This window comes from Salmo salar, chromosome 15 (genome assembly GCF_965601325.2).
Source record: "Salmo salar chromosome 15, fSalSal1, whole genome shotgun sequence".
Classification (NCBI taxonomy): domain Eukaryota; kingdom Metazoa; phylum Chordata; class Actinopteri; order Salmoniformes; family Salmonidae; genus Salmo; species Salmo salar.
Window position 1 is genome coordinate 73301948 of NC_138305.1, and position 19328 is coordinate 73321275.

The 19328-nt window shown below is 44.9% G+C and overlaps 1 protein-coding gene across 1 annotated transcript in view; it reads right to left on the reverse strand.

Annotated features, from left to right (window-relative positions):
* LOC106572254 (DNA (cytosine-5)-methyltransferase 3B) overlaps positions 1-19328 on the reverse strand; it is a 62109-nt gene that overhangs the window by 40183 nt on the left and 2598 nt on the right. Inside the window, exons 2-7 of the mRNA XM_082962029.1 lie at positions 15170-15280; positions 6563-6698; positions 5527-5618; positions 4122-4298; positions 2586-2753; positions 1886-2044 (exon numbers count right to left, since the gene is read on the reverse strand). Coding sequence (XP_082818155.1) covers positions 1886-2044; positions 2586-2753; positions 4122-4298; positions 5527-5618; positions 6563-6698; positions 15170-15229 — 792 coding nt within the window. The 5' untranslated portion in view covers positions 15230-15280. The remainder of the gene's footprint in view (positions 1-1885; positions 2045-2585; positions 2754-4121; positions 4299-5526; positions 5619-6562; positions 6699-15169; positions 15281-19328) is intronic.

Consider the following 19328-nt stretch of genomic DNA (forward strand, 5'->3'; position numbering starts at 1 on the left):
TAATAATTATAGCTCTAGACAGCAGGAAAAAGCTGTTTCAGGTGTTTGAAAAATTCTACAACTTACGAACTGGGGGGTGGCGCACAGCACCCTTCTGGACCACCCCCCAGCCATCCTCACGTAGTAGTTTGTGCCCCATCAAATTCTTGGGGTGCATGATGCCCCTGAGAGCGTGCAAGGTACCCACATCTGCAGAGTGCATTACCCTACTGAATAAGTTAAGTCTGAATACCAAATATTGAGAAGTCCGTAGGAAAGGCGCCAAGCGTCTTATCTACTGTAGGATCAGGTGCCCTGTCCATATAATGTTATCCATTATGGTCTAAAACGGATTCTCGATCAGCAATCCTACTCTGTGTGGCATGAGCCTTGTTTACACCTTGCGTAAATACACGACATGACCAAATGTATGTGGACACCTGCTCATCGAACATCTCATTCCAAAATCATGGGCATTAATATGGAGTTGTTCCCCCCTTTGCTGCAATAATAGCCTCCACTCTTCTGGGAAGGCTTTCCACTAGATGTTGGAACATTGCTGCAGGGACTTGCTTCCATTCAGCTACAAGAGCATTAGTGAGGTTGGGCGATTAGGCCTGGTTCACAGTCGGTGTTCCAATTCATCCAAAAGGTGTTCAATGGGGTTGAGGTCAGGGTTCTGTGCAGGCCAGTCAAGTTCTTCCACAGCAATATCGACAAACCTTTTCTGTATGAACCTCGCTTTGTGCACGGGGGCATTGTCATGCTGAAACAGGAAAGGGCTTTCCCCAAACTGTTGCCACAAAGTTGGAAGCACAGAATCGTCTAGAATGTATTAGCCAAATCCACTAAGTTGAAGGGGTGTCCACATACTTTTGTATATATAGTGCATGTGGGTTTTATGTTCTGATCAATATGATTCAATCACAATCTGATCAAGATGATTCAATCACAATCCGATCCAGATGATTCAATCACAATCTGATCAAGATGATTCAATCACAATCTGATCAAGATGATTCAAACACAATCTGATCCAGATGATTCAATCACAATCTGATCCAGATGATTCAATCACAATCTGATCCAGATGATTCAATCACAATCTGATCCAGATGATTCAATCACAATCTGATCCAGATGATTCAATCACAATCCGATCCAGATGATTCAATCACAATCTGATCAAGATGATTCAATCACAATCTGATCAAGATGATTCAAACACAATCTGATCAAGATGATTCAATCACAATCTGATCCAGATGATTCAAACACAATCTGATCCAGATGATTCAAACACAATCTGATCCAGATGATTCAAACACAATCTGATCAAGATGATTCAATCACAATCTGATCCAGATGATTCAATCACAATCTGATCCAGATGATTCAAACACAATCTGATCCAGATGATTCAATCACAATCTGATCCAGATGATTCAATCACAATCTGATCTAGATGTGTCGCATCTACACATGGTATTAAAATGTCTATCTGATGTGTCTGCAGATTTCCTAGTCCCCCCGTGTGCAATTTATTTGCATACAGATAATATCTATTTATTTGAAGATAATTATGAAGGCATTGGTGCTACCTGTCAATGACTTTAGAAGCCGGTATAATGACGATTTAAATAGTTTCACCATCTAGATCTGTTTACACTTGATTAATATCCAGATACAATGCGTGCCTAACTATCTCCACAGGGAATGCATCGTCTAAAAATGTGGGCACAACCAGAATGTGGACCAGATCAGGACAAGGACACATGTTAGCACCAAGTATAAACAGGGCTTTTGTGCATGCTGGCCCTGATAATACAGCAGACTTTTTGACAGACTTACGATAACACCCAAAATGTTTCTCTCGCCCAAAACAACCCACTTCCTCAATGCTCACCTCAGAGAACTTGCCGTCGCCGAACCACTGCAGCCACCTCATGCCATGCGTGGCCTGTCGTTTGCCCGTAGCGCGCCAGGTGACCACGATGCCTGGCCACCAGGAGAACCCCTTAATCTTCCCCCACACCAGCTCCCCAATACCGAAACCCTTGTTGTCCTGCGAGGGGAAGAGAGAGGAGGGGGGACGTTTAGAGGGGTAAAAAGGGGTGTGCGTGTGAGAACTGGATTTGGCGTTTGAGACGGGGGAGGTCTTAGCTTCCATGGGACATGTCAGTGCATAGATACACCGCCAGGTGCACATGATCATAATAGATATACACCACTGCTAGGGGACAGTGGATACGGGTTGGTCTCCAACCACACACTACAAAGACTCAAGTCTTTCTATGAGAATGTTACACTTCATTTACTTCATGTGCCACTGACTAACCACACGTCACCCAGCTGTGTAGACCTGTGAGGTTGCCAGCATCAAAGGATGCAGAGATGTACAAACACACACAGTCAGCCATGCTCCACGCACACACTCTCTCTGCAGGTGGACAAACAGAAGACGGGATGAGAGACCTCTATGATCTTCTCCCCTTCCTTTCTCTGTTTCACCTTCACTCCCTCTTCTATTGGCCATATATTCTCCCTTCTCTCACCCCCCTCCCCCTCTCTCCCTCCTACCCTCTCCTCTATCCCTGTTCAGTTACCTTGTACTCTGGCTGGCAGGCAATCTCTGTGGTATTGGAGATCAGGGAGGTGGAGGAGGTGGAGGTGCTCTGGGCCGAGTCCTTGGAGTCCTGCTCCAGGAGCTCCAGGGAGGGGCCCTCAGGGACCACGGACACCAGGGGCCCGGGGCCGACACCGCAGGCCAGGCTCTGTGGAGCGAGAGAAAGGGGAAGGGAGGGAGATAGGGAGGGGGGGAAAGGCAGGCACAATGCATGAAACGTTAGTTGGGGTGTATTGTATTGCATTAGTCATTACAACCTGTCTAACTACAGTGTAAGTACACAATGTTACCAAGTAACTGTTGAACTTGTATCTGTTTTTTTATTTTTTATTTGGTCCTGATGTTCTCTGCTCTACCCAGCCCTATTTCTTAGCTCCATCAGTGTGTGTTTCAGTCCTCTTGACTCAAATGGACTCCCACACCTACACAGCGAATTCAGACCAACACCTTGAAACCTGCTCAAGTGTTCAATTCTCTTTCCGATTCAGTTAAGATTCTCAGCAGTAACTGAACCAAAGCAACTCTTTATGCAGGTACTGTGACAGAGGGACAGACGGAGAGGGGGGAGAGAGAGAAAGAGACAGCGAGATAGAGAGCGAGGGAGAGCGAGAACGTAAGAGAGTGAAAGGGAGAAGGAGAGCGCAAGAGGGAGAGAGAGAGAGCGAAAGAGAGAGATCCAGAGAGGCGCCAAACGTTGTCGGCGCAGTCACGAAGCGGAGACGGCGAGGACTTAAGTAAGCACTTCTGAAATCTCATCACGTGACGGACTGCAGACAATCCTGTTTTTACTGGCTCTCGCTGCAAAGAAGAGGCTTCAGAAAATAAACACTGAGGAAAAAGTGGTTGAGAGAGAAATAATCACCTCAGCCTTTCAAACAAAGGCAGCACTTACGGTTTCTGTGTGCGTGTTATGTCTCCAAGGATTTGGCTTGGTTTACCTCTACCTACCCACTCATATCTCCTGTTTGAGCATCATATCTCCTGTGTGTGTGTGTGTGTGTGTGTGTGTGTGTGTGTGTGTGTGTGTGTGTGTGTGTGTGTGTGTGTGTGTGTGTGTGTGTGTGTGTGTGTGTTTGACTGTTTTGAGAGTGACAAGTCATGTTGGATGGTGTGTTTCTACAGGTGCTGACTCGTCATGTCTCAGAGAACTGAGAGAAGACACCGAGAGAAACACGTATTGCCTTGCGAGGCCAAGAGTCAGAGAGACTGCCAAAAGTATGACTACCTAGTCATGTCATCGCTAATGGGATTGACACAATGTCTTCTTTAATGTCAAATAATGTCTCAGGTACTGTTGGAACCAAGTAAAACATTTATTAGGGACTGTCAAATTTGAATGAATGAAAAATAGGATTCTGGGGAGGCGTACATGTTTTTTAGTTGTAAATAATGAATTATAATATAAAAGATCAGAGCTGAATATTTTGACAGACTGGATAGGATATGCCCTGGGAGTTATAGTGTCTGTTCATTATGTTTTTGCACATTCAGTCTAGTCTGAATGGTGTGTTCTCACCGGAGAGCTGCTGTGGTGCTCCAGCTTGCTCTGGCATCCTCCTCCTCTCTGCTCGCGGCTGCGCGGTTTGTTGTGAGGGGCCAGCAGACCGGCCTGGAAGATGGTTCTGGGAGAAGGTCTCTGTCTCAGGCCCGAGCCCGACTCCGAGGCCCCCAGCCCTGCCACCTTGGCCTTCTGCTGTAGAAAAGACACAACACAAAAACCCTTTCACTCAACCAATAGGTACCAGGGGACCAAGATCCAGGCAAACACAGCGCCAGAGTCGTGTTTAATGGGGCAAATGTTTTAAAAGAAATCTTAACGGAACACAACAATCTGTGTTCTTATTGGGCAATTTCAGGTATCGCCTCAACGTTTCAAAACGTTTCTACCAACTGTACACAACTCAGGTTTCAGTATTACCAGCCGTGCTTGTCTTGGTTCCAGGATGCAGAAGGAATGTGAGAAGCGGGTGTCTGGCTACGAGATGATGAGAGATGTGTGGTTATATCAAAGCTGAGTTGATACCAGCAATGACCCTATCAGTTAGAACCAGTTAGTCCTGCTGTCTGCCAGACAAGACTGCCAGTTCTTTTGGTTTACGGGTCACAGGTATGACAGCGTCTGGGGGAGAGAGCTGGAGCAGTGTGTGTGTGTGTGTGTGTGTGTGTGTGTGTGTGTGTGTGTGTGTGTGTGTGTGTGTGCATCTATCTATATCAGGCAGGGGTCTTCAACCTTTTCTTGACCAGAGACCCCCTCCCAGGCAAACCGGCGACCCAGGGACGGCCATCATACGTTAGCAAAATTAATTATAATCATCACAAGTCTTATCAGGTGAACGCAAGGAGAAGTAATTCACATTTTAAAATGAATAGATTTGGTAGATAGTTTGTCATTATTTTGACCTCCCCACATTATAATTGGAAGATTAAGTGTAAACTTTAACATAGCCTATTAGCTAGGAAGGTAATGGGCTCAGAGCATTTTCCATAAGAGCAGCTGTTCAGCTGGTCAAGAAAGCTAAACCAGCAGCCAGCGGCACTTGCAGCCTGTTCCCAGGTGCTTTTTCAAAGCCTTTGTCAGATACGCAAGTGAGTGTAAATGGCTCCAATGAGTGTAATTTGCTCAATATCAGGAAGTGAGAAAAAAAAAATGTTTGGTTAATTCTGTTGTTGTTAGCGATATTCATAAAAACATTTAAATAAAAAATAAAAAACGGGGGGAAAGAAGATATTTGTCCTGTTTCACTGCATGCACACGTGGGTAACCTGTACGAGCATGAGGTGTATAATGAAAATGTATTTTTTGCATATCCCAACTCCCCCCGAGACACCCTCGGAGAGTGTGTCTGTGTGTGTGTGTGTGTGTGTGTGTGTGTGTGCTCGTGTCCATGTATGTGTGTCTATGTAGCGTGTGTGAGACTCACCTCACTGTAGGTAGAGTCCCAGCTGCACTCCTCCTCTGAGGACCTCTTCCTAGTTCTCTTTCTGCTGCCTGACAACTGATTCACATCTGAATCTGGAGAGGGGGGGGGGGGGGGGGGGGCAAGAGGGAGAGAGGGGGGGTGAGAAAGTGAGAGACATGGGATACAAGGTAAGGATGGTGACTTGAGCCATCCGCCTGCTTCCCAGCCAAAACAGCTCAGTAGAATTTGTGCATACATTATAATAATAACAAATAAAACAATAGTTAACTAGGCAAGTCAGTTAGGAACACATTTTTATTTACAATGACGGCCTAGTGGGTTAACTGCCTCGTTCAGGAGCAGAACGACAGATTTTTACCTTGTCAGCTCAGGGATTCGATACAGCAACCTTTCAGTTACTGGCCCAACGCTCTAACCACTAGGCTACCTGCCTCCCCAAAATTACACTGACATTTTGTAACAGATTTTTTTTCGGTTTGGACTTCGGTGAGGGTTTTTTCGGCTGTTCGGACACACAACATTCTTTCTGGAGGCAAGACGAAGTTCGGAGCCGAAGTCTACGCCCCTTCGACTGTGATTGGTCAACAGTAGGGATTCTTCAATAAAGTATTTGTCATTCAATGAGAGACCACTCATTTTCAAACACCAAACAACTTAGTTAGATGTAAAATAAGATCTCGTCGGCAAAAACGGAAAAATGAATGACAGATTTCTTGAGTTATCTTAGATTAATTTTGACTATTTTGAGGAAGTGTATACTGGTTACGGCGTCTCAAAATGGACAAACAGTACGATTGGTGCTTTTTTCTTGTTTTTCATGCGAAGGTCTTTCCAGGGAGTGTGCTGACGCCTTTATGCAAACACAGGTTTCAGAGAGTGTGTGAGAAGGGTGAGGGTTGAGAGGTGAGAGAATGATGTAACTTAACGCGGTCGGAAAGTGTGATGTGATAACGAGATCAAAGGCCTGAAGTCAACTGAGAGTGGTGAAAGCTTTCCGAGAAGGTCCAGTGTGTGTGTGTGTGTGTGTGTTCCAGACCTGCAGGTGAGGCAGCATCTCCATTCTGCTTGGGGCTGAACGGAGAGTGCGGTTCGGCCAGGGTGAGCGGGCTGTTCTCATTGGTCATCTCCATGCCACTGTCGTCGGCTGCAGGCATGTCCCCATTCACCTCAGCCTGGAGACGACAGGAGAGGAGCTATCAACACACAGCACTCAACAACACTATGGAAAACCGTAGCAACGGTCAACATTTTTTTTTTTACATTTTACAATTCTAATAAATACAACAGTTGGACAATGGATGAAGAAACTCCAAACTTTTAGCATTTTTATAATCCATCAGATATTGACTGAATTGTAGCACATAAAACATTTTACTGGCATGGACAAATAATGAGGGATTTTGGTGGGAAGGTATTTAATTTATTGTCAAACATGACCTTTTTTCAAATTTTAGAATGCATTCACATATAAATGTTCATATTGTATCAGGTATTGTTTTTATACGGTGTGTTAAAATAAAGAAAATGATATGTGCCTAATTTGCATAAATACATTGGGCATATTTGCATATATGACTAAATTAACATAAAGGGGTGGAACAGGGCTGGAGCCATCAAACACTTGCTCTGTCTACCATACCTGCACTCACCTGTGTCTAGGCTGCCTCATTAACTACTGTTGTTGTCACAGTCTTTTGCATAATTCAATAGCAGGATACGCTCAGATTAAAAATCAACACGCTTGTCTCTAGATAACAGCTATCTAAATATACTTCACATTGTTTGCGAGATCAGACATAATATCACTATAATCCAGGTGTACATTTTAGGAAGTTGCTTTCATTTCAGCGCATATAATTTGAAAGTATTTCATCTGTACTAAATTACTGTTTTGTTAAACTTCAAAGAAAATGTACACCCATCAAAATAAAGGTATCTCTCTTCTCTATTTTGTGATGTATGTGTCGAGACGTTGCGTTAAATCCCAGACAAAGCTTTAGCGTACTTATAGATACAACGGAAAGACACTGTATTCCATTGAGCCCATTTCAGCCATTACCAGCGTGTGTTTGACAGGTCATTACAAACATTTCCGCGGACGTAATGTTTACGGGGAAAACGACAGGCACAAGAAAAACCTGTGTTAGTGTTACTTGATTCAATTCAGCCACAAGAGCATTAGTGAGGTCAGGCACTGATGTTGGGCGATTAGGTCTGGCTCGCAGTCGGCGTTCCAATTCATCCCAAAGGTGTTCGATGTGGTTGAAGTCAGGGCTCTGTGCAGGCCAGTCAAGTTCTTCCACACCAATCTCGACAAACTATTTCTGTATGGATCTCACTTTGTGCACGGGGCATTGTCATGCTGAAACAGGAAAGGGCCTTCCCCAAACTGTTGTCACAAAGTTGGAATCACAGAATCGTCTAGAATGTCATTGTATACTGTAGCATTAAGATTTCCCTTCACTGGAACAAAGGGGCCTAGCCCAAAACATGAAAAATAACCCCAGACCATTATTCCTCCTCCACCAAACTTTACAGTTGGCACTATGCATTGGGGCAGGTAGCGTTCTCCTGGCATCCGCCAAACCCAGATTCGTCCATCGGACTGCCAGATGGTGAAGTGTGATTCATCACTCCAGAGAAGGAGTTTCCACTGCTCCAGAGTCCAAAAATGGCGAGCGTTACACCACTTCAGCCGACGTTTGGCATTGCGCATAATGATCTTAAGCTTATGTGCGGCTGCTCATCCATGGAAACCCATTTCATGAAGCTCCTGATGAACAGTTCTTGTGCTGACGTTGCTACGCGCTTCAGCACTAGGCTCTCCCGTTTTTGTGGTCTTGTGTGGCCTACCACTTCACGGCTGAGCCGTTGTTGCTCTTAGATGTTTCCACTTCACAATAACAGCACTTGCAGTTGACCAGGGCAGCTCTAGCAGGGCAGAAATTTGGCGAACTGACTTGTTGGAACGGTGGCATCCTATGATGGTGCCACATTGAAAGTCAATGAGCTCTTCAGTAAGGCCATTCTACTGCCAATGTTTGTCTATGGAGATTGCATGGCGGTGTACTCAATTTTATACACCTGCCAGCAATGAGCGTAGCTGAAATAGTCGAATCCACTAATTTGAAGGGGTGTCCACACTATATAGTGTAGGTCCGTATTTGTATTATTTATTTCATACAGTCTCTTTTGCTCATCTTTATCAAGGGTGCCAATAATTATGGACGTGACTGTAGATATAGAGATTATAGAATGGACTGAGAAGAGTGAAAACATCTATCTGATATGTTTAGATTGTCACACCTCTGTTGCAATGACAGGGAACGCGGTGCTCGGATGGGAGGAGGGTGAGAGTGGAGGGTGAGAGAGGATGGAGGGAGGAGGGTGAGAGAGGAGGGAGGAAGGAGGGTGAGAGAGGAAGGAGGGTGAGAGAGGAGGGAGAAGGGGTAAGGGAGAGTTAAGGGCCTTCACCAAAGTCAGGCTTCCTCCTCAGGGAGCGTAAGCCCTTGGCCTTGGGAACAATGCTGGCAGCTGTGGGTTATCAGGAATCTTCCTCTGGAATGCCAGACTGAGACACGGTACACTTCCCACCACAGCTGTCCTCCTGTGGCACAGTCACTTGCCAAAGCTAACGCAGCCAGCCAGCAGACACAGGCCAATACACAACCCAACCTAGGCCAGGCTAGGTTGGAGCTGAGTACAGTTCAATACCATACCTAGGGCCCTATAAAATCTGTGTTGCGGAAAACGTGGATGGAATCACGGAATCCAGACATTAAAAAGGGAATTTAAAAAAATAAAAAATAAAATATATATATATATATATATATCATATATATATATATATACTGCTCAAAAAAATAAAGGGAACACTTAAACAACACATCCTAGATCTGAATGAAAGAAATAATCTTATTAAATACTTTTTTCTTTACATAGTTGAATGTGCTGACAACAAAATCACACAAAAATAATCAATGGAAATCCAATTTATCAACCCATGGAGGTCTGGATTTGGAGTCACACTCAAAATTAAAGTGGAAAACCACACTACAGGCTGATCCAACTTTGATGTAATGTCCTTAAAACAAGTCAAAATGAGGCTCAGTAGTGTGTGTGGCCTCCACGTGCCTGTATGACCTCCCTACAACGCCTGGGCATGCTCCTGATGAGGTGGCGGATGGTCTCCTGAGGGATCTCCTCCCAGACCTGGACTAAAGCATCCGCCAACTCCTGGACTGTCTGTGGTGCAACGTGGCGTTGGTGGATGGAGCGACACATGATGTCCCAGATGTGCTCAATTGGATTCAGGTCTGGGGAACGGGCGGGCCAGTCCATAGCATCAATGCCTTCCTCTTGCAGGAACTGCTGACACACTCCAGTCACATGAGGTCTAGCATTGTCTTGCATTAGGAGGAACCCAGGGCCAACCGCACCAGCATATGGTCTCACAAGGGGTCTGAGGATCTCATCTCGGTACCTAATGGCAGTCAGGCTACCTCTGGCGAGCACATGGAGGGCTGTGCGGCCCCCCAAAGAAATGCTACCCCACACCATGACTGACCCACCGCCAAACCGGTCATGCTGGAGGATGTTGCAGGCAGCAGAACGTTCTCCACGGCGTCTCCAGACTCTGTCACGTCTGTCACATGTGCTCAGTGTGAACCTGCTTTCATCTGTGAAGAGCACAGGGCGCCAGTGGCGAATTTGCCAATCTTGGTGTTCTCTGGCAAATGCCAAACGTCCTGCACGGTGTTGGGCTGTAAGCACAACCCCCACCTGTGGACGTCGGACCCTCATACCACCCTCATGGAGTCTGTTTCTGACCGTTTGAGCAGACACATGCACATTTGTGGCCTGCTGGAGGTCATTTTGCAGGGCTCTGGAAGTGCTTCTCCTGCTCCTCCTTGCACAAAGGCGGAGGTAGCGGTCCTGCTGCTGGGTTGTTGCCCTCCTACGGCCTCCTCCACATCTCCTGATGTACTGGCCTGTCTCCTGGTAGCGCCTCCATGCTCTGGACACTACGCTGACAGACACAGCAAACCTTCTTGCCACAGCTCGCATTGATGTGCCATCCTGGATGAGCTGCACTACCTGAGCCACTTGTGTGGGTTGTAGACTCCGTCTCATGCTACCACTAGAGTGAAAGCACCGCCAGCATTCAAAAGTGACCAAAACATCAGCCAGGAAGCATAGGAACTGAGAAGTGGTCTGTGGTCCCCACCTGCAGAACCACTCCTTTATTGGGGGTGTCTTGCTAATTGCCTATAATTTCCACCTGTTGTCTATTCCATTTGCACAACAGCATGTGAAATGTATTGTCAATCAGTGTTGCTTCCTAAGTGGACAGTTTGATTTCACAGAAGTGTGATTGACTTGGAGTTACATTGTGTTGTTTAAGTGTTCCCTTTATTTTTTTGAGCAGTGTGTATATATATATATATATCTTTTTACTATAGTAGGAAATCAACTAAATGTATTGAACTGAATCAATTGGGTGCACACTGCCTGCCCTCCAGGACACCTACAACACCAGGTGTCGCAGGAAGGCCAAGAAAATCATCAAGGACCTCAGCCACCTGAGCCACGGCCTGTTCTCCCCACTTCCATCACTCAGACGCGTGCAGTCATGGGTAAAACGAACAGACTGGCCAATAGCTTCTACCCCCAGACCATCAGACTGCTGAATAGCCACTAGTCAGTTACCTACCCCACCTCAACGGACAATTACCCATGCCCACACACCAATGGACATTAATATTCATCACTGTCACAGTTGTAAACATGTATATATTCTACATTTTTGATTTGATTGTTTCATTCACACCTGCACTGTTGGGTGGTCGGAGCTTAGGAATGTCACTGTACACTGCAACTACATCTGTGCATCTGTGCACTAAATAAAAAACCTCTCATCTAATCGAACGTTCATTCATTTGCCCAAGTTAATCATAAGACATGAACAAAATGCATCAGTGATTTCTATTTTCCTGCAACTTTGTGAAACGGCACAGGAATAGCCCTGTCTGTGTGTGTCGTGCCTATGTTTAGTCTACACTTCCAGTAGCTGTTTAGTGGTAATGCTAATGATAACCGTTCTGCTGGTCGATGGAAAGCCTTTCCCAAACACTATAAAGTAGCCGGGCAGAACGATACCATGAATATTTGCATCAATCCAGTAGCCATTTGTTTTGCAAACTCTGCAATCAGGTGAGCGCTATAGAAACACAGCTGGTGCACACTTGCATTAAAGGGTAACTACACCCAAAATTCTAAATTTCTTCGATTTTTCTAGATCTCAAAAGTGGTCTCCTGTGGTTCAAGATTTGTTGTGGATTTAGAACATTCAATTTAGTTGTTCTTCTGTGTGATTTTGAGAACAAAAACCGGAAGAAAGGGGGGGGGGGGGGGGGGGGGGGGGTCTGGGAAAAAACCCCAGGAGAAAACGGAATTTGGGGAAAGACTAAACGGAATCAGGCAAAAGAATTCAATAGATTTTTATAGTGCCCTACATGCCACACAGTGTGTTCTCTCTCATTCTGGAAAAACAGCACTACAATATAAAAAGAACTAAGCAGTTTCTCTCTCTGGCTGCTGTGCCCTTGTGTCTCTCTCTCTCTCTCCTCCCTCTCCCTGCTCCTCTCAAACTTAATGGAGGAGAAAAGAGAGCCCTCAGGCTGTGAGATTCATTCTGACGCACATCCAACAGTGTCAGCCCAAATTGCGTTTCACCTGAGCCAACCTGGGCCTCACACGCAGGCAGGCAGCGCAGCACAGTATAATATAGTAAGGCACAGTACAGTACAGCCATAGGTCCCAATGAACTCAATTTACCCCGGATACAGTGATTATTAAGCCATACAGGGGGCAGAGGTAGAGAGAGAGAATTAAAGAGAGGGAAATATAGAGAGCGAGAGAAAGAGGAGAGAGAGAGAGAGAGAGAGGAGAGAGAGAGAGAAAGAGGAGAGAGAAAGAGGAGAGAGAGAGGGAGAGAGAGAGAAAGAGACAGACAAGAGTGAGAGAGACAGACAAGAGTGAGAGAGAGACAGACAAGAGTGAGAGAGAGACAGACAAGAGTGAGAGAGACAGACAAGAGTGAGAGAGGGACAGACAAGAGTGAGAGAGAGTGAGAGATAGAGAGTGACACGTCCAGGGCGGGAGGTCAGTGCCAGAGTTTCTCTCATTAGTGAGATTAGACCTGAGAGGGCCGCCTTGTCCCAAACCAGGACACCCCTCTGCGTGTGTTAACGCTCCGTCTGCTACCCCACCCCCCTGTCTGCACCCCTCCTCCCCACATCTGGCTAGGAGACTGCAGACGACTGAGGAAACCTATCGGTGCCTGACATAAGACAACACATGTACGGATTCATTCAAAGTGTGTTGACAGATTGCGGAGCAACACCTTGGGTTGATCTGCCTGTCTGACTCCGGGGGGGGGGGGGGGCAGAGGGGAAGGAGATGTTAGGAAGGACTATGCCGAGTCGGAGAGAGAGATCGGCCGTTTCAATGGACCCACACCCGAACCTACAGTATTACACACACACACACACACACACACACACACACACACACACACACACACACACACACACACACACACACACACACACACACACACACACACACACACACACACACACACACACACACACACACACACACACACACACACACAGCATTGCATTACAAGCACACACACCTTTCAGACACATTTACAATATAAGTCCACTGGCTTGCCATGTCAAGGTGCTTAGCCGACGTCCGTTAATCTCATTCTCAGAGTCTAGACTCGCTCCACTGGCTCGGCACAAAGGCACCAAGATAAGAACGTGACAGAGGACCATAAAAGGTGAAGTTTGTCAACAGATATAACAGTAAAGACAACATGTCTGTGCTTTAACTGCCCTCCATAGAACAAAAGCTCTGGGATCACAGATTCATATAGCTGAGGACCAGACTGCAAGGCAGATCTAGAAACGATAGAAACTCCCATTGGAAAAGCATGTAGAAATCCAAGAGAGAGAGAGAATAAAGAGTAGGTCATTCTGGTTTGAAACTTCTCTCTCTCTCTCTCTCTCTCTCTCTCACTCTCTCTCCTTGATACCCTGAAGAACGATCACACTCCGGGTTACAGCAGCAGACACAGTCCCACAGGCGACGCCACACTCCCACCCTGCTCCAACACAGACTGACACCACAGAAGAGAACTCACTACATGTATTACGATATGCTGATTGATCTGGATATTCCCCCCATAACAACATTTTTCAACATAGCCGTGGTTGTCCCATTAGACCGGCTGAGTCTTCGACACAAACTCAAGTCACTGTATAACTACGTAACCATTTGACTCGTCCAGTTACTCAAAGTAACTAATAATATAATCCAGGACTGAAACCCAAAACCTAACAGGCAGAGAATGCTATTGGGGCTGCCTGGAAGTCACATTCTTCTACTCTAATTAACCGGGAAGATAGATTGTCCTACTGAACGGAAAAAGAGGGATTTGAGGGCAAAACCAATACAACCGAAACTATCACAGTGCCAATGTATCGTGATCCAGTTCTGTGCGAGATCGCTAGTGGTGGAACCAGAATGAGTGTTATCCGAGCAGTGAGAAACTAGACGAATTTCAACTCTTGGAGCAGTGGCCATATCTCATCTGATATGATGTTAAAAACCACTGATGGAGTTGCAGAGGGGGGGGGGGGGGTAATTTGCTGAGAACAGGGCGGTAATTTGCTGAGAAGTACCAAGCACTGTACCTTGTACCAAGTTCCCCAATTGAGGAGAGGGATGTGTAGACAGGTAACAACACATTAGTAATACTGCAATACCATGAAATAGCGATGGGTGGAAACAACAGCCACCTGAAGTCCACACTAGAGCGAGTGTTAATTCGGAACATAAAGAGCCCACTGTGATGATGGATCTCACCACACACACACACACTCCTCTTCCATTTCCTCTTTCCCTCCCTTTCTCTCTCTCTCACTCTCTCTAAAGAGGCAGCTGCCCTGGCCGCTCCATGAAAGGCTATGACACATCCAGGCCAGATGTACTGTAAGAAGTTGCCAGTTTGCTCTCTGAGGCCAAATGATTATGCACATTCAGCATGGTAGGCTGGGAGACACAGAGGCAGGCCAGTTGACTGAGAGAGGGAGCTGAGGCCTGAGGCTTCTGGCAAACACAGGAGGGGGGGGCAGGCACTAAAGCCAGGCAGATGAGTTACCATGATATGAAGGGTGGGTTGACAACGTCATGACAACGTGGACGCATCTCGGAGCTGCCACGTGGTAAACCGTAGATGGCTCCCTTCAGCTAGTTTTATCTTGTTCTTGATACCACGTCTTGTTTTGAGGTGTTTCGACTTATATGTCACGTCTATGCTAATATGGCTCAAATTCGACTAGCTAGCTAACCAACAACTGTAATGACGTATTTGAGAGACCACAAATGCTTATTGTGCATTTATGTTTTCAATAAACATTTGGGGACAATATAGTATAGTATAACAGTGCGCAGAATGGTGGTGTGCATTTTGGAGCAAAAACACAGTGGAAAACGATGTGAACAGTGGATATTTGGTGACTTTGTTGGCAATAGCACCATCAGAAGACCTAACCCCCCCCCCACTTACTGTTGCCGTCATCTTGTCACTGTCCACCATGATGGCTGAAGAATACTTGTTGGATGGCATTGCTGTTGCAATTGTTTTCTTCAAGGATTGATCTTTTGTTTCTCTTCTAACCTGGAAGTAAACCAAAAAAAAACAATGTAGCAGTTAGGAGAGTGCACGAAACGGCACATTTAAATGTGCATTATTTCCCACAATTGACATACTTTTCCCATACTTCCCGCTCTTACAAGTTCACAGACTAAACAGATAGAGAATCTTGAGTCAAATACAAAATATCTCATCTAATCACCGTAATCACACAGAATCACTAGCTAAGTGACCACCTGAATATGTATTACTATAGTATTATAATATTACTATAATACACCAATGCTCCATTTTGGACATGTACATCTTCTACTCAAACGCCCACCACAAAAGTTAGATCTCATGTTTCAAAAATAAGCTTTAACCTTGTTGTCTTTAAGCAACAGTCTTGACACTACAATCAGAGCACCAGAGAAGATCCCCACCAAAATAGGCTCTGAACGCTAAATCACACGTAAAAATACATTTATCGAAAATTCTTTGGATTTGGTGTGAACGTAGTAGCAACAGCTACTAGCAACAGCTCAAGAAACAACATCAACAATATAGTTCCTCAACATAAAGTGTTCTTCTTCCTGAAGTTCAAGGCCAGGGTTTGGGATACAGGCAGGAATGTAGTGGAGCATAAACGCACGTAAACACCATTTAGCACTTTTTTATTTCTGAAATAGCATTTACTCACCTTTTTATTTTGTTAATGAGCGTTTACCCACATTGTCACGCCCTGACCAGAAAAGGGGTAATTTAGTTATTGTAGTTGGTCAGGACGTGGCAGGGGTGTGTTTGTTTTGTGTGTTTCGAGGTTTTCTGGGTTATGATCTATGTTAATATATTTCTATGTTTGTTCTAGTGCTTATATTTCTATGTTTAGTTTATTGGGCTGACCTTCAATTGGAGGCAGCTGTTCCTCGTTGCCTTTAATTGAAGGTCCTATTTAGTAGGGGTGTTTTTTCCATGGGTTTTGTGGGTATTTGTTCCGTGTATAGCTGTGAGCCTTACAGGACTGTTTTTCGTCGTTGTTTTTGTAATTTTGTTTTGGTTTTCATCTAATAAAAGAAGATGAGTATTCATATCCCCGCTGAGTTTTGGTCCCATTCTTACGACGAATGTGACACATATTATTACGTTCCCAGTGTTGATCAAAGCTCAAAACGCTTATATTGTTGATCTTCTTGAGTTGTAATCGCGCCTGCCTCTTTGCGAACGAGTGGAATCATGAATAGTTGTTTGCTCGTTAGGTTTGCGTGCGCCCCTTGGATTTGCCTTGTTAGTAGCACATTCCCCACTCTCTCAAACGGCCCTCTCGTGAGTCGCAGCACCTGCGACAACAAACTACACCAGCTCGGAGTTGGGCTCAGCAGACCAACAGCGCCGACAGACTAGGCTAGTGGGTTTGTGAGATGCCAGACATAAGGTGTCCGCGACTCCGACTTTGTCTCCAGACATCCCCCAAACAAAGAAAAAACAGACTCGGAAAATTAGTGCACAACTGGTAAATAGTCACTTAGTCAGGTGGCTGGCTGCCAGCAGAGACTTCTGTTAATATTGCAGTAATGTTAAATGGATCTGGTGTTAGGATGAATTAAGAAGCTAATGTCAAAGATGAACTGAAACATTTATGTAAGTTAAGGTGATTTTGATAACCAAATGAGATAATGTTCCTACTCTTAAAACTGCTGAAAAACTCATATTTTGTCACGGATCCCTCCGGAACTGTCATTACGCACACCTGGTCCCTATTCCCATTCATTAGTAATTGTATAAGTGTGTCCTTTGTTCACCATTGTCCTTTCCATTATTATTACAATGTCAGTTGGTGCGTGTGAGTACATGTGCTGTGTTGTTTTGGCTTTCGTGTCACGTGTATTGTGCAGATGATTACGGGTCTCGTCCCATGTGGTAATCATTGTGCGATTGTGTATTTATTCGAGGTACTCCTCGCTCTTTTGTTTGGGTTTCTACACTGTGTTTTGTATACTTGTTTGTTTGGTCTTCGTCCCCGTGCCTTTACATGGCACGCTGTAATTTGGGTAAATAGAAAACCCTATTACGCATTCCTGCGCCTGTCTCCCGACCATTTATGCCAACGTGACATATTTATGTTAAAACGTTTGAAAATGGCCACATCTGACTACTGTGCGCCGCCATCTTGATAATGTGTCATCAATGATATCACTTGAATGGTTCGGCTGAAAGGCAGACCAGTTTACAATCCATGTTAGTAGCCTCATTGAGAATGTTTTCATTTCGACAACAATAAAAAAATATGAAACAAGTGTCTTTTTAGGAGGCTATCCTGCTAGAGACTAGCCAGGTAACATGGCATGAATGACAAATAGACCAAAAAAGTATACTGTGCCAGGTGGGCTATCATAGCCAGCTAGTCCAAAACAATGGCAAGCTCAGCTATCATTGATGGATATTTTGCTAAGGTTAGCTTGGAAGTTAGCGAAACAGCTTGCTAGTTAGCCAACTTGCCAGCTTGAATACTCATTTTTTCTAGCCAGCTGTTTCTAGCCCAGCTAGCTAGCTAGTCTCTACTAGGTTTGGCACATCTGAAGACCCTCAATTCAAGCCATATTGAATAACATTTCCTGCATTGTGTACACAATCTCCCTTCAAAAGTGTCTTTATTATCAGGTGCATGACCATGTAGTTAGCTAGCTTACTAATCTCGTTTTCTGTTAGCTAGCTTGCTGGCTAACACAGTATGATGCCCATGTCAAAACTACTGTAGACCTTGCTTACTGAATGAACACAAAAACATGTGCAAGTGGGTTTTGACTGGACTATAGACACTTGTTCGATGCTAGCTACCTGCTTTCCTATTGTGGACATCATGCATTTAGCTAGTTTACTAATGTCGGGTAACAGTAGATGTGATGCCTCTTCCCAATGTGCTCAAAAACGTATGCATGTGGATTTTTTTTATACAGGTTTGTTAACATGGTTGTGAGTATTTTATAGTTTTTCCATCTCAAATTGATTGTTTAAGGTTAGATTTTATTCACTTCTTGATCAGTCTTGATAAAAAAAAGTCATGAGCCACGCACGTACACTACCATTCCCATGACGTTGTTTCAAATAGTATACATTTTCATTACAAGGTTACCTAACATCGACATGTACATCAATGGTTCAACAAGGTTACCTAACACTGACATGTAAAATAATGTTGTAGGTTGAATTGAGCATTTCAGTTCTACTTTAAACAGATTCTGACCTCAGCAGGAGCAAAAGATAGGCTAGTTCTCATTCTAACTTGGCTTTACAAAGAGTACCAGTGAGCCAGATAGTGGTGAGCTTGAGGAAGGCTGCAATGCATGCAGGAGGAGGCAGAGGAGACACAGAGAGATAGGAAGCAAGCAGAGAGGACAGTACAAAGGTTCCAAAACTTGAGGTCGGGGCCCAAATGTTGTGCACGAATTTGTTTACATCCCTGTTAGTGTGCATTTCTCCTTTGCCAAAATAATCCATCCTCCTGACAGGTGTGGCATATCAAGAAGCTGATTAAACAGCATGATCATTACACAGGTTGACCTTATGCTGGGGACAATAAAAGGCCACTCTAAAATGTGCAGTTTTGTCACACAACACAATGCCACAGATGTCTCAAGTTTTGAGAAAGCGGGAATTGGCATGCTTACTGCAGGAATGTCCACCAGAGCTGTTGCTAGATCATTTTATGTTCATTTCTCTACCATAAGCCGCCTCCAACATCATTTTGGAAAATTTGGCAGTACGTCAAACCAGCCTCACAACCTCAGACCACGTGTAACCATGCCAGCCCAGGACCTCCACATCCGGCTTCTTCACCTGCTGGATCGTCTGAGACCAGCCACTCGGACAGCTGATGAAACTGAGGAGTATTTCTGTCTGTAATAAAGCCCTTTTGTGGGATAAAACTCATTCTGATTGACTGGGCCTGGCTCCCCAGTGGGTTGGCCCTCCACCCCCTCCCATGGCTGCACCCCTGCCCAGTTGTGAAATTCATAGATTAGGGCCTAATTTTATTTATTTCAAGTAATATACACAACAATATACACATTTTTCTACGGATCTACCCAATGTG